Raw genomic sequence first — 16672 nt, forward strand, 5'->3', positions numbered from 1 at the left:
GCAGCAAAGGCCGTCGGAATCGGAAATTCTGACATGTCAGAATACTGCGTGACCATTCAATGCCAATAGCTGATCTACAAGCTCACAATCTGCTGCAGCACGATGCTTTGTGAGCTTGTACATTGGCTATTTTGACATACAATGAGTGTATCTCTGCTGTCCGGCAGAAACCAGCTAACTCCAAAATGTTCATTTTTCAGGAAATGAAAAAAAAGTGGAGTTAGGAGGTTTTGTTCATCATTGATAAGAACAGCTGAATGGACCTCCAAGCTCAAAATGAGGTTGGAGGTCAGAAGGGGGTGGAGCCTGGAGTCAGCAAAACCTTTGAGGATCCAATGGAGTTAGCTGGTTTTGTCAGACGCGCTTTTTAATGCTTTTCATTGGTTCAATATTTGTTTACCAACACACAGACATAAAGTGTGTTCAATGGCCCTGATTTATGGGGAAAAAAAGCAAAAGCGTCAATATGGAGTTAGCTGGTTTCCGCCGGACAGCAACGATATCATATATAAGTGGGTTGCCACGTATATCATGTGGAAATCAAGACAAGTGGATGTAGCAATCATTCTGACATGGAAACATGGCCCGAGTCATCAAGGACATAATCTTGTATAATATATATGTGTTGTTTCCATTCTTTATTTTTAAGCCAAAGAAACATGTAATGCACGCACAAACCATACACTGTAAAAAAGAAATGGACAAAGTTACGGCCATAGACTCTACGGACCGTAAATGATTAGGTAATCATGTGGGGTCATGAATACTTGAGTCTAAAAGATACAAAGTACCGGCTGGATGTCGAGGTATGACTCATGTTCCTCCTTGTTGGGGTTCAGCCCTTCAATGGCGTTGATGTATTTGGGGTCTGCCTGATAGAAGTGGGGGAGAGACATCACCATAGGCGAAGGACGACCTGGTGGAAACAAGACGATGTGAGTAAAAGAAAAAGGGTAAACATCAAATCCTGTTCCACATACGGTCGGGACACAAAAAAAGCGGACAAGATAAAAACACAATGACCTGCCCATTATACTGTATAGTGGATCACAAAAAAACTGATGGCTCCCGAAATGAAACATTTGTCCTGCAACACACATGAAGAGAACATTGTCCTGCATTCAACAATCATGATTAGAGAGAGAGAGAGAGAGAGAGAGAGAGAGAGAGAGAGAGAGAGAGAGAGAGAGAGAGAGGGGAAGCTAACGCAACATTATGTCAACTTGTATTTATGTTTTCGGATGTTCACCCATAAAACAATCAATACAGTACATTCCATATGATGACAGTATCAGTATGCTAAACCTGGTCAGTTTGACATTATTGCTTTGGGACTGTTTTTGAATGTCTCAGAGTGAGATGATATGCATAAGCATGATAACGTCAGTTCAGGACTACAATATAAAAAGATGGTAAAAATGTATATACATTGTGGGTTAATAATGAATAGCCTGAATGCCTATGCGAGAATGTATGCAAGACAGTACAATTACATTTTACATTGTGGGTGGTCAATAATTAATAAATATTTAATCTGTTACTTCCAAGTGTTGCAACGAATTTTCTGCAAACGCCGACGTCGATTAGGCCCGTGCCCAGGCAGTCACGGCCCGGCATACAGAAGCCCTGGTTGGCGGGGTTTTCTGTGGGGCTCTGCAGCACGTCCACCGAGGGGGCAAAGCGGTAAGCATGGATGCCTTTCACCTCCACGTCTTTCACATAGCCCAGATGGACGGACCTGAGGAGGAACAGGAGTATTAGTGGCTATACGTTAGGGTAGTTCAGTCATTTACCTCACAACTAGATTGAGACCAATAATAGCTTCAGGGCATTGTATTTAAAATGTTAATAAAAATGTGAATATTAGATTTGATCTTGGCATTCAGGCTCTGCTATACATTACTCCCTGTTATGGTATGATAGAGCCAATGGAGGAAGATGGCCGCTTCCGTGTGAGCTCCACAACATTGTCAAATCATTTCTTTTTTAGCCTTTATTTTTTTATCTACACCGTCGGGAGTATAAGGAGTTATGACAGACAAGCACTTTTGGACATTAGCCCAGCAATCGCACACCAAATTATGGACTTTTTTGCTGAAAATCCACCACCCGGCTGGGTGGTGGGAGAAACCCCTTTTGTCTCCGCCGGGACAATAGAGCTGGCCTCGTCGTAAGATCGAGTAAACGTGGATTCAGCACGGAGAATACATGCATTGTTGTGCTAACTGAAACGTGGCTAATGGAGTTAGCATCTGATAATTCTATCAACCCCCTGGCTTCACTGATTATAGGAAAGACAGAGATGGACTGAGCGTTAAGCAATGTGAGGGTGCAATAACAAGGGCCAATGAGGGGTCAATAACAATCATGTTACCAAGATTGCTTTCTTTCATCTTAGAAATATTGCACAAATTAGAGACTATCTGTCGTTGGACGATGCAAAAACGTTGATCCACGCTTTGGTTTTCTCTCGGCTTGATTACTGCAATGCACTCTACTCTGGCCTGCCAAAGAAAACAACTGACAGATTACAACTTGTTCAAAATGCGGCAGCCAGAGTTTTAACTAAAACTAGCATGAGAGAACATATTACTCCAGTTCTAGCTTCACTACACTGGCTCTTTTACCAGTTTATAAAGCTCTAAATGGTCTGGCACCTTTCTACCTCTATGACTGCCTAGAGAGATATGTTCCAAACCGGCCCCTCAGGTCTTCAAGTGCTGACCTGCTCGAGGTGCCTACAATGACATATAAAAAAATACGGTTTCTGCTTCTACGGACCGACAGCGTGGAATAAACTCCCATTACACCTGAGACAGGCAACCTCTGTCGATAGCTTTAAAGCACAGCTCAAGACCTACTTCTTCGCTCTTGCTTTTAGCTGATTTTTTGGTTGATTTTTAAATCTCTGTGTTGTTACCCGCATGTCCTCACTCTATTGCCTGATTCACTGCCTTTTGCTATTATTTTAATGTTGTTTTATGCTTTTGCTTTTCCTTTTTTGCTTTATTGTTAAATTGGTTGTAACTGTAATTGTATTCTTGCTCTGTAAAGCACTTTGAGCTGCATTTCATGTCGTGAAAGGTGCTATACAAATAAAGTTTATTATTATTATGATTATGCACGGAACTGAATTTCACCCACTTTTTCTATTTCTGTAAACCTGTGATGTGACAATAAATCTCACTAATATGGGATATGGGACAAGGCAAGGGGCGTTCCCCCGCAAAAGTTGCTATTCCGGGACACCTGCTTTCCCCGCAAAACACCTGCACTACCCGTTACATTATGCATAGGTGTGGTTTGGGCGTTACAATGATAAAACCAATCACCGTGCCAGATGCCATTACCTTTAAGAGAAGACTGCGCTACCCATTATCCCCAATCCAATCTTACGCTCTCCTTTATCCCTGTCTGCAGTGTTGCCTGGTCTGATTATTATAAGCCACATTGAGCTTGTTTTTCCTGAAGTTGCTTGTAAATAATGGTAGAACGGTTGTCAGCTTATAGATCGTCTATTTTCAAATAGCCAACATATATAGATATGCACATTGTTTAATGGACGCCATATATAGGTTTGAAGTGCTCATGTGGCCTATTATAGTCGCTTCTTTTGGGCTTGTTTTCATAGACCTGGTTGCTTATTTCTCTCGCAAATGCTGGCAACACCTCTTCAGCTCTGGAGCCGCACCGTGGAGATTTTACATGGAACACATACTGTACACCCGATGTTTGGTTTCTATGCTCTGGACTTTGATTGCCTTTCAATAAAACCACATTTGATAGACATTAGTATCACCTACATGTTCCTGATTAGAGAGAATTTTATGTTTTTGTAATCAGTTCATTATTTCCTGCGTAATCTATGGATAAAACTGACTGTAATTTGGAGAGCATTGCATTGCGCGGCGCACAAATTGTCTTCTTTGAATAGACTAGCATCTTATATAAACACAATTGACACCCTCCGCCCTTCTGCTGATTATAGGAAAATTAGAATCACATAGATTTGTTGACAATAGCCTAGTACAGAGAGGTGCGCGCTGTGCGCCCTGGCCATCTCCAGGAATCCATTGCAGCCTGTGCCTCTACAAACCAAGTTGGCACTGCGGGTGAGTCTGCTGTGCGCTTTCCCAAAGGTGTGTGGGCAGAATAGCAATTTTGGGGATATAGCAACAACACGCCCACGACCACACCTCCACCCGAAAATAACGGTGTCGGCAAAATGGAAAGCGGGTAAAGCAGGTGCAGAATAGCGTATACAGGGACAGAGCCAGCTCCCTTACCCGTATTTAACGGGTAATGGGTAGAAAATCACAGGCAATGTTTAACGGGTGCGGCTTTAGATTGGTCTGGAATAGAGCGGGAAGTGCAATGAATCAGGTGAGCTTAAGTAGACCACCAATTTGGCCAGCTGCTTTACACACGCACACTTTAAAACCAAACTGGTCCAATAATCCTCAGTTACAAACAGTGGTGGAAAAAGTACTCACATGATTTACTTAAGTAAAAGTATCAATACTGCAATATAGTAATCCTCACTGGCAGGTGATACAACAGCAACACACAAATGTGTGTGGAGAGGAATCAATTGGCAACAAAACGACTACATTGGGGAGGAAAAAGGCCAGGATCAGAAGCCCAGGTGTGCACCTACCTGCAGAGGTCAGGGGAGAAGATGTAGAGCAGCTCCGTCCTGGAAAGCAGCGGGTGGAAGACGGTGCCGTCAGTGCCGTTGATCATGTTGCTCTGATTGGACGACCACCACGTCATCTCCCTGTTGACAGGTGTAAAACAAGCCAAATCAAAGGCTTGGTGTGACAGTGTTCTTAAGCATGCGTGGCAGTTTGCCTCCCCACAGACACCACACAACCATATCACCACTCACATTCCATACAATAGCCAGGTAGCATGCTAAGATAGTTTGGTGGGTGCACACACTGACGTAAGTCACTAAAGAGCCATTTACACCAAACAGGCACTGTAACGATTTTATTAAGCTGTTATGTGTATATATTGATCTGTCTTTTACCAAAATCTAATCAAATCAAAATCTCTGCCATCCACTTGAATTTGAAAGAGTTTTTAAACTATGTGTTATAGTGCTTGGTGTGAATGGCCATTAAGCCTTAAGGCTTGATTTACACATCATTTCTTGAAAACATGAGTCCTGGTCCTGTTATAGCGCTACCATGAGGCTGATTAAAACAAAACAAAAATATTCCTTGGCCTAGTGGGAATGCAAAGTTTCACAGTAATCTGACACTGTGTTCATGATTTGTGGCATTTTGTGCAAAACTTTGGAAGACAATTGTACCCAATCGGAAAGGAATATGGGAAATTTGACAGATATGTATTGATCACATGACTACAGAGATAATGCATACCGAATTGCGTGAGGGTTGGAAAAAATCCGCAGGAGCAGATTTATTTTTTGCAAAACTCTTATTATATCCCATTATAACAGACTGATTTGAAAAAAATGGTGGAGGTTTCTTGGCCTCCTGGGAGTGCGCGTGCAAACCTTCAGGCCGAATGATCCAGTGGTGCCCGAGATTAGCAGACATACAGACATACAAACTTTTTTTTATCCTCGCCTTTGGCAAGGATAAATAAGTAAACAAAAAAGCAGGGAGACAGGTCTCTCTATACCTCAGGCCGTTCCATGTGTCAATCTCCATGTAGTTCTGCTCCCCAGTGTGAAAGACAAACTCTTCTTCGTGAGTTTCATTTTTCTATGGAATGGAGACACAAGGTTCAGTGTGACAGCTGTAGCAACAACAACAATAAAACAGTGTATGCAATGGTGTTTTCTTTTCTCTATAGAGATATTCAGGAAAGTTCAGAGGTCTACGATGGTACACAGTTAAGGTGTACTACCTTCACATCTCCCTAAATATCGGTCCTCACCTTCCACATGAGGCCAAAATGTTCATCCACCCCAGGACTCTTTTCGTGGATTTTAGACAGCAGAGGGTCCTCGTAACCCCACAGCAGCTCGTGGACAGTGCGTGTCATGAAGAAGTTAAAATAGCTTTGAAACATAACATTTATGGCGTAGCCATGGAACAAGCTCGAGACGCTACTCATCACAGACTGGGGGAGCGGAGGGGGAGAAGAGACAGAAGGGAGAGCAACAAAGAAAAATATTAGGTATAGAATGCCTTACGGTGACAGAATAGATAAACCTTTGTATTGGTCCTGAGGGAGATGCAGGTGTCATAGCAGCAGTAGGCATGAAACACAGATACAGATAATAGTGCAGAGACACAAGTGTAGTCTAGCCCAGTGGTTTGGATCATGTTGATGAAACCCTGCCTGACCCAAACCCTAACCTTTAAAGGACAAGACCACTTTGGTAGAGGTTTGGGTTGTGTAGTTTAAGTTACCTTGCCATGATGTAACTCCAAACAACATAAGAATTGTAGGAGTTGACGAGCACTATGAATACACTGCATTGACACACGTCTTACCAGGACGGGAATGTTGACAGTGGTGATGACGTCAACCTCGGGGTCGCCGCATGACTTCTCAGGGACAAAGACAAACCTTTTGTGGTTCAGGACGGAAACCTTGGTGCCGTTGTCCAGGAATGTCACGTTCTCCCTCTGCGTGTATTCCCTGAGGCGGTGCAGTGGTGGAAAAAGTACTCAAATTGTTTACTTAAGCAAAAGTATCACACTTCGACACTAACTCTGGGGGAGCCCCCCAGCCCGGGATTGAACTGGGAACCTTGCGGTTTCCAGATCACTCTACCCAGCCACTCTACCCCTGAGCCACTGCCGTTAATATATCTTTTGTAACAATACTCAAAATCTACAAAGTAACTAGTAACTAAAGTTTTCAAATAATTGTAGTGGAGTAAAAGTACAATATTTGCCTCTGAGATGTATATGTACTTAGTAGTACAATAGTTACTTTACACCACTGTTTTAGAAATAATGTGCAACATGTCTTTTTATTTTCTTTTCACACACACAGAACAACCCTCGGTGATCCCAGATCAACAACATGTACAAACAACAGCTTTGGCCTTAGTCTTCCAAAAGAACCACGGCCACAAGTTATGTATTGTATTTGCATTGTATTTTATGTATTATATGTATGATGCATTGAGTACAATGGACCACAATGGAAACAAGCCTGTGGGTCTTTTTGCGCTATCCTTTTAGCATAACCTTTGACTGTACTACCTGCTAATAAAGTATTCAATCAATCAATCAATCAATCAATCAATCAATCAATCAATCGAAACACAGCCAAAGGCCTGGGGCGCTGTGAGCAAAGCATAACTAAGTAGAACCAGAATCGGAAAAGCTTCCAATACTGTCTGAAATGTTGGTATCTGTATCGGCGAGTATGTCAATCTATACCATTCTGACACCATGTCATTTATCACATGATGATATTATTTTACAGTAAACAATTATTTTGTATTTCGAATGCTTCACTTGATGTTGGCACTACAGTTTTATACTCTTACTGTACTATTTACATTATTATTTTACTAAGAAATGATTACGGAACATCTCTACCTGTAAGTGTAGGGCCCGATCTGTTTGACAGCCGCCTTCCCACCAGCTAAGAACACCTGGGGATTGGTCACGTTGAAGAAGTAATACTCCAGGTAAACAGGAGGTGGCTTCTTCCATGCCTCAAACGCTTTGCTCTTCTCTGTCAGAGGTAATTCCTGTGAGAAAGATCAAAAACAATGTTCAGAGAAACACAACGTGATGAGATGAGATGTCCTGAAAATCTCTAGGGAATATAAAAGATATAACCACTTAAGCCCTATTTTCTATTTGGTCGTCCTAAGATGCTGAGCGGCGAAAATAGCATTTCTGCAAGCTCACAATGCATATGCATATTTATTCTTTTATATCATGTTTTTTTTTAATGTATTTTCTTTTGTGTTTTGTGACAAAAAAAGACAAAAGACAATACAGAGCAAAAGAGATTTAGTGCCCGGCAGCAGCAATATCCAAAGTAATCGTCTACTCAAAAACAATTTCTGTGAACATGGCCCCTTATATTTTTTATATTAGTTACAATATAAATGTTACCAATGTTACATTATGGTGTACATCTTCTGTCTCCTTCTCGGCCCCTAACAGCTGCGTCTTCATCTGGGATGCTGACTCATCATCGATGGTTGATATCTAGGGAGAGAGAGGAGACATATCCATCTACTGTTGCCTTTAAGGAGAATTCCGGACAAGTCTTTTTCTTACCTTTATATGATGTTTTTACATCCTAGGACGAGTGGTACAGTAGAACATTTTCATAACTCCATACCGAGTCCAGTTTTTTTGTGATATCTGACGTTCATAATGACAGAAACCTCACCACAGTGTTTTTGTCCCAAATGGGCCACCGTAGTGTTTACAAGCGGACTTGGATGAAATCACGGGTGAAATCTCATCTTGCGAGACCAGAGGGGCCCATCTAACACAAACACTGTGGAGAGTTTTCTGTCAATATGAACGTCAGATATCACAACCAAAAAGAGCAATAAAAATACATGATTTAGCGCACGGACCATCCGCTCACGTTTTTAGCTGCGGTGGACTCGGGATGGAGTTATGAAAATGTTCTACTGTACCACTCGTCCTATGATATAATAACATCATATAAAGGTAAGAAAAAGGCTAGTCCGGAATTCTACTTTAAGGCTAATTTATATTTTGGTTCTATGGTTTGTCTGTAAAACATCTATAGGCCTACAGTAGGCAAGGCTATTTAACCTATACTTTGTTTGATGGGAAAGCATTGATTAGTAGGGTCATCTGTGGCACTTCCGTGACCGTGGAGAGCAAAGGTCCGTTTCGCAATGGATTTGTCATCTAGGAGGGTTATTAAACAAATTTAGCCGGGGTGTACTTTTAAAAGGGGCGGGGAGAATTTGACATTAAAACTGGGAAAGCATCTGTGTCATTTTTTATTTTAGATATTCAAAAAAAGCAGATTTATAAGCTCATAGCACGGCATGAAGTGACAAACTATGAGCTTGTAGATCTGCAATTATTTTTTTTCGTGACAACCTGTGCAAATCTTTGAATATATGTTTTTTTAAGCAAACATTTTTTACTCACATCTTTGCTTCTGGGAGTCACTAGAACAAAATATTTTGCATTTGAAGGTCAACAATAGGTCAGTTATATAAACACCAAATATGTATTCCTTGACCAAAATAAGCTCTGAAACCATGTAGTGTGCATCATTGTAGGTCAAACCATTTAAAAAGTTCATTTTCACAGCAGCCATTTTGGATTTTGGTCTCTCACAAATTTTCCCTGCCCCTTTTAAAAATACACCCCGGCTAAATTTGTTTAATAACCCTCCTAGATGACAAATCCATTGAGAAACGGACCTTTGCTCTCCACGGTCACGGAAGTGCTACAGATGCTACAGTGCTAGATGTCATTCAGTATTTGGGATCAGGTGTGTACAATTCCAATAGTATAAACTTTTTAAATGGCTTTCATACACTATATATTTTTTCAAATGAGATGCTCACGGCTCAATGTATAATTTTATTGAGAAATCCAAAGAAATGCACAGACCGGGCGCTACCGTATATTTTAAGAGATTATCATTATCTTCCTTAAAAATTACAAAGATAAATCTTTAATAATAAGCAGGGGTGCACATAACTTTTTAGGTCTAGTACTCAGAAGAGCACCTGGAGATGTGACTTGGTGCGCACCAAACGAGTCGGTGTGAAGTCGCAACACTCGCTGCGAGGCAACACTCACACAATCACGTGCAGCATGCGTCCCCTCCCCCTGCGCCTAATGGCTGTACATGGGGCCGACGCGTGCTTTAGCGTGATTGTGTCAGTGTGGCTTCAGGAAGTAAATACCTAGCCTCGATCTCCAGGCTTTTATTTTTTAGTTTTGCTAAAAAAAAAAGCATGGAAATTCCTGTCCCAGCTGTTGGTACGCAAAAGCGCCTCGCGTCGTCTGATGTGCCGCGCATTATTTATTTTGGGTGCACATGAGCACCTGCGCACCAGTTATGTGCACCCCTGATAATAAGATATATTTGGCTGTCATCGCGAGACTGCAGTTGTTGACCGCTGTAAATAGACACGCGATGACAGCTGCGTTTTTACCGTCTTAATGCGTTGTCATGTGGACAGAGAGATTTTTGTAAACGGGGCCGTGTAGACGCAGAGATTTTCAAAAACGAAAAATCTCCGTTTATGAAAATACCCCTGTACGCGTGGACGAAGCCTTAATTTTAGCGATATATTTGGGTAACCGTTTAAACGTCTCATCCCTATACATGTTATCTCGGTGCACAACAAAAACATTACTAGTCTGTATTGATGGTTGATACATCGATTCAGTCTTTTATATCTGCCTACCTCACTGACGAACATGATGGGGAAAATGGTCTCATTGATGAAAACTTTTGTTTGGCTGTTGGGAGAGAGGCAGAGAAAGGTCAAAGGTCAGTGAGGATAGCAAGAGGCTCAACGTGAGGCTGCAACGGGGAGCGCGTGCAGCGACAGTGATGTGGGTCAGAGTTGAACTTACGGGAAGTATGGCAATCTTTTCAGGATGATATTGAGCTGAGTTCTCCTACGGGTACGGATGGGAACCCCTGTAGTCTGGAGACACACACAAAGAGCATACATTTAAAGCTTTTTTAAAGCCTTTATTGATAGTACAGTAGGTGAAATGCCAGAAATGGGCAGAGAGATGGGGAGTGACACGCAGCAAAGGCCGTCGGAATCGGAAATTCTGACATGTCAGAATACTGCGAAAAAACGTGACCATTCAATGCCAATAGCTGATCTACAAGCTCACAATCTGCTGCAGCGCGATGCTTTGTGAGCTTGTACATTGGCTATTTTGACATACAATGAGTGTATCTCTGCTGTCCGGCAGAAACCAGCTAACTCCAAAATGTTCATTTTTCAGGAAATTTAAAAAAAAGTGGAGTTAGGAGGTTTTGTTCATCATTGATAAGAACAGCTGAATGGACCTCCAAGCTCAAAATGAGGTTGGACGTCAGAAGGGGGTGGAGCCTGGAGTCAGCAAAACCTTTGAGGATCCAATGGAGTTAGCTGGTTTTGTCAGACGCGCTTTTTAATGCTTTTCATTGGTTCAATATTTGTTTACCAACACACAGACATAAAGTGTGTTCAATGGCCCTGATTTATGGGGAAAAAAAGCAAAAGCGTCAATATGGAGTTAGCTGGTTTCCGCCGGACAGCAACGATATCATATACTGTATAAGTTGGTTGCCACGTATATCATGTGGAAATCAAGACAAGTGGATGTAGCAATCATCCTGACATGGAAACATGGCCCGAGTCATCAAGGACATAATCTTGTATAATATATATGTGTTGTTTCCATTCTTTATTTTTAAGCCAAAGAAACATGTAATGCACGCACAAACCATACACTGTAAAAAAGAAATGGACAAAGTTACGGCCATAGACTCTACGGACCGTAAATGATTAGGTAATCATGTGGGGTCACGAATACTTGAGTCTAAAAGATACAAAGTACCGGCTGGATGTCGAGGTATGACTCATGTTCCTCCTTGTTGGGGTTCAGCCCTTCAATGGCGTTGATGTATTTGGGGTCTGCCTGATAGAAGTGGGGGAGAGACATCACCATAGGCGAAGGACGACCTGGTGGAAACAAGACGATGTGAGTAAAAGAAAAAGGGTAAACATCAAATCCTGTTCCACATACGGTCGGGACACAAAAAAAGCGGACAAGATAAAAAGACAATGACCTGTCCATTATACTGTATAGTGGATCACAAAAAACTGATGGCTCCCGAAATGAAACATTTGTCCTGCGACACACATGAAGAGAACATTGTCCTGAATTCAACAATCATGATTAGAGAGAGAGAGAGAGAGAGAGAGAGAGAGAGAGAGAGAGAGAGAGAGAGAGAGAGAGAGAGAGAGAGAGAGAGGGGAAGCTAACGCAACATTATGTCAACCTGTATTTATGTTTTGGGACGTTCACCCATAAAACAATCAATACAGTACATTCCATATGATGACAGTATCAGTATGCTAAACCTGGTCAGTTTGACATTATTGCTTTGGGACTGTTTTTGAATGTCTCAGAGTGAGATGATATGCATAAGCATGATAACGTCAGTTCAGGACTACAATATAAAAAGATGGTAAAAATGTATATACATTGTGGGTTAATAATGAATAGCCTGAATGTATGCGAGTATAAGACAGTGAAATTACATTTTACATTGTGGGTGTGGATTACATTGTGGGTGGTCAATAATTAATAAATATTTAATCTGTTACTTCCAAGTGTTGCAACGAGTTTTCTGCAACCGCCGACATCGAGCAGGCCCGTGCCCAGGCAGTCACGGCCCGGCAAACAGAAGCCCTGGTTGGCGGGGTTTTCTGTGGGGCTCTGCAGCACGTCCACCGAGGGGGCAAAGCGGTAAGCATGGATGCCTTTCACCGCCACGTCTTTCACATAGCCCAGATGGACGGACCTGAGGAGGAACAGGAGTATTAGTGGCTATACGTTAGGGTAGTTCAGTCATTTAACTCACAACTAGATTGAGACCAATAATAGCTTCAGGGCATTGTATTTATACAATGTTAATAAAAATGTTAATATTAGATTTGATCTTGGCATTCAGGCTCTGCTATACATTACTCCCTGTTATGGTATGATAGAGCCAATGGAGGAAGATGGCCGCTTCCGTGTGAGCTCCACAACATTGTCAAATCATTTATTTTTTTGCCTTTATTTTTTTATCTACACCGTCGGGAGTATAAGGAGTTATGACAGACAAGCACTTTTGGACATTAGCCCAGCAATCGCACACCAAATTATGGACTTTTTTGCTGAAAATCCACCACCCGGGTGGTGGGAGAAACCCCTTTTGTCTCCGCCGGGACAATAGAGCTGGCCTCGTCGTAAGATCGAGTAAACGTGGATTCAGCACGGAGAATACATGCATTGTTGTGCTAACTGAAACGTGGCTAATGGAGTTAGCATCTGATAATTCTATCAACCCCCTGGCTTCACTGATTATAGGAAAGACAGAGATGGACTGAGCGTTAAGCAATGTGAGGGTGCAATAACAAGGGCCAATGAGGGGTCAATAACAATCATGTTACCAAGATTGCTTTCTTTCATCTTAGAAATATTGCACGAATTAGAGACTATCTGTCGTTGGACGATGCAAAAACGTTGATCCATGCTTTGGTTTTCTCTCGGCTTGATTACTGCAATGCACTCTACTCTGGCCTGCCAAAGAAAACAACTGACAGATTACAACTTGTTCAAAATGCGGCAGCCAGAGTTTTAACTAAAACTAGCATGAGAGAACATATTACTCCAGTTCTAGCTTCACTACACTGGCTCTTTTACTAGTTTATAAAGCTCTAAATGGTCTGGCACCTTTCTACCTCTATGACTGCCTAGAGAGATATGTTCCAAACCGGCCCCTCAGGTCTTCAAGTGCTGACCTGCTCGAGGTGCCTACAATGACATATAAAAAAATACGGTTTCTGCTTCTACGGACCGACAGCGTGGAATAAACTCCCATTACACCTGAGACAGGCAACCTCTGTCGATAGCTTTAAAGCACAGCTCAAGACCTACTTCTTCACTCTTGCTTTTAGCTGATTTTTTGGTTGATTTTTAAATCTCTGTGTTGTTACCCGCATGTCCTCACTCTATTGCCTGATTCACTGCCTTTTGCTATTATTTTAATGTTGTTTTATGCTTTTGCTTTTCCTTTTTTGCTTTATTGTTAAATTGGTTGTAACTGTAATTGTATTCTTGCTCTGTAAAGCACTTTGAGCTGCATTTCATGTCGTGAAAGGTGCTATACAAATAAAGTTTATTATTATTATGATTATGCACGGAACTGAATTTCACCCACTTTTTCTATTTCTGTAAACCTGTGATGTGACAATAAATCTCACTAATATGGGATATGGGACAAGGAAAGGGGCGTTCCCCCGCAAAAGTTGCTATTCCGGGACACCTGCTTTCCCCGCAAAACACCTGCACTACCCGTTACATTATGCATAGGTGTGGTTTGGGCCTTACAATGATAAAACCAATCACCGTGCCAGATGCCATTACCTTTAAGAGAAGACTGCGCTACCCATTATCCCCAATCCAATCTTACGCTCTCCTTTATCCCTGTCTGCAGTGTTGCCTGGTCTGATTATTATAAGCCACATTGAGCTTGTTTTTCCTGAAGTTTCTTGTAAATAATGGTAGAACGGTTGTCAGCTTATAGATCGTCTATTTTCAAATAGCCAACATATATAGATATGCACATTGTTTAATGGACGCCATATATAGGTTTGAAGTGCTCATGTGGCCTATTATAGTCGCTTCTTTTTCACCGTGGAGATTTTACATGGAACACATACTGTACACCCGATGTTTGGTTTCTATGCTCTGGACTTTGATTGCCTTTCAATAAAACCACATTTGATAGACATTAGAATCACCTACATGTTACTGATTAGAGAGAATTTTATGTTTTTGTAATCAGTTCATTATTTCCTGCGTAATCTATGGATAAAACTGACTGTAATTTGGAGAGCATTGCATTGCGCGGCGCACAAATTGTCTTCTTTGAATAGACTAGCATCTTATATAAACACAATTGACACCCTCCGCCCTTCTGCTGATTGCCCTGGCCATCTCCAGGAATCCATTGCAGCCTGTGCCTCTACAAACCAAGTTGGCACTGCGGGTGTTTTTAGAGTCTGCTTTGCGCTTTCCCAAAGGTGTGTGGGCAGAATAGCAATTTTGGGGATATAGCAACAACACGCCCACGACCACACCTCCACCCGAAAATAACGGTGTCGGCAAAATGGAAAGCGGGTATAGCAGGTGCAGAATAGCGTATACAGGGACAGAGCCAGCTCCCTTACCCGTATTTAACGGGTAATGGGTAGAAAATCACAGGCAATGTTTAACGGGTGGGGCTTTAGATTGGTCTGGAATAGAGCGGGAAGTGCAATGAATCAGGTGAGCTTAAGTAGATCGCCAATTTGGCCAGCTGCTTTACACACGCACACATTAAAACCAAACAGGTCCAATAAGCCTCAGTTACAAACAGTGGTGGAAAAAGTACTCACATGATTTACTTAAGTAAAAGTATCAATACTGCAATATAGTAATCCTCACTGGCAGGTGATACAACAGCAACACACAAATGTGTGTGGAGAGGAATCAATTGGCAACAAAACGGCTACATTGGGGAGGAAAAAGGCCAGGATCAGAAGCCCAGGTGTGCACCTACCTGCAGAGGTCAGGGGAGAAGATGTAGAGCAGCTCCGTCCTGGAAAGCAGCGGGTGGAAGACGGTGCCGTCAGTGCCGTTGATCATGTTGCTCTGATTGGACGACCAGCAAGTCATCTCCCTGTTGACAGGTGTAAAACAAGCCAAATCAAAGGCTTGGTGTGACAGTGTTCTTAAGCATGCGTGGCAGTTTGCCTCGCCACAGACACCACACAACCATATCACCACTCACATTCCATACAATAGCCAGGTAGCATGCTAAGATAGTTTGGTGGGTGCACACACTGACGTAAGTCACTAAAGAGCCATTTACACCAAGCAGGCACTGTAACGATTTTATTAAGCTGCTATGTGTATATCCTGGGTTTAAGTTATATTGTGTACTCGTATATATTTTACCAAAATCAAATCAAATCAAAATCTCTGCCATCCACTTGATTTTGAGTGATTTTTTAAACTATGTGTTATAGTGCTTGGTGTGAATGGCCATTAAGCCTTAAGGCTTGATTTACATATCATTTCTTGACAACATGAATTGTCTGGTCCTGTTATATAGCGCTTCAATGAGGCTGATTATAACAAAACAAAAATCTTCCTTGGCCTAGTGGGAATGCAACGTTTCACAGCAATCTGACACTGTGTTCATGATTTGTGGCATTTTGTGCAAAACTTTGGAAGCCAATTGTACCCAATCGGAAAGGAATATGGGAAATTTGACAGATATGTATTGATCACTTGACTACAGAGATAATGCATACCGAATTGCGAGAGGGTTGGAAAAAATCCGCAGGAGCAGATTTATTTTTTGCAAAACTCTTATTATATCCCATTATAACAGACTAATTTGAAAAAAACTGGTGGAGGTTTCTTGGCCTCCTGGGAGTGTGCGTGCAAACCTTCACGCCGAATGGTCCAGTGGTGCCCGAGATTAGCAGACATACAGACATACAAACTTTTTTTTATCCTCGCCTTTGGCAAGGATAAATAAGTAAACAAAAAAGCAGGGAGACAGGTCTCTCTATACCTCAGGCCGCTCCATGTGTCAATCTCCATGTAGTTCTGCTCCCCAGTGTGAAAGACAAACTCTTCTTTGTGAGTTTCATTTTTCTATGGAATGGAGACACAAGGTTCAGTGTGACAGCTGTAGCAACAACAACAATAAAACAGTGTATGCAATGGTGTTTTCTTTTCTCTATAGAGATATTCAGGAAAGTTCAGAGGTCTACGATGGTACACAGTTAAGGTGTACTACCTTCACATCTCCCTAAATATTGGTCCTCACCTTCCACATGAGGCCAAAATGTTCATCCACCTCAGGCCACTTTTCGTGGATTTTAGACAGCAGAGGGTCCTCGTAGCCCCACAGCAGCTCGTGGACAGTGCGTGTCATG

At 41.9% G+C, this 16672-nt stretch overlaps 2 protein-coding genes across 2 annotated transcripts in view; both read right to left on the reverse strand.

Moving 5' to 3' along the window:
* LOC311057162 (sensory neuron membrane protein 2-like) overlaps positions 1–6018 on the reverse strand; it is a gene marked incomplete at both ends in the record, with an annotated part of 35602 nt that extends 29584 nt beyond the window's left edge. The window contains 5 exons of the mRNA XM_084074113.1: positions 792–916; positions 1542–1738; positions 4658–4777; positions 5653–5735; positions 5911–6018. Coding sequence (XP_083930239.1) covers positions 792–916; positions 1542–1738; positions 4658–4777; positions 5653–5735; positions 5911–6018 — 633 coding nt within the window. The remainder of the gene's footprint in view (positions 1–791; positions 917–1541; positions 1739–4657; positions 4778–5652; positions 5736–5910) is intronic.
* Positions 6019–6082: 64 nt separating this feature from the next.
* On the reverse strand, positions 6083–16671 carry LOC311057163 (lysosome membrane protein 2-like; the record flags this gene model as incomplete). The annotated part of the gene is made up of 11 exons (XM_084074114.1): positions 6083–6096; positions 6467–6621; positions 7536–7690; positions 8085–8159; positions 10370–10424; positions 10542–10615; positions 11526–11650; positions 12299–12495; positions 15283–15402; positions 16306–16388; positions 16564–16671. The coding sequence occupies 11 exons, from the start codon at positions 16669–16671 to the stop codon at positions 6083–6085; spliced, it is 1161 nt and encodes a 386-aa protein (XP_083930240.1).
* Between the last annotated feature and the right edge of the window lies 1 nt (position 16672).

Source organism: Gymnoscopelus microlampas (genome assembly GCF_963454915.1).
Source record: "Gymnoscopelus microlampas genome assembly, chromosome: 12".
In the NCBI taxonomy this organism is placed as follows: Eukaryota; Metazoa; Chordata; class Actinopteri; order Myctophiformes; family Myctophidae; genus Gymnoscopelus; species Gymnoscopelus microlampas.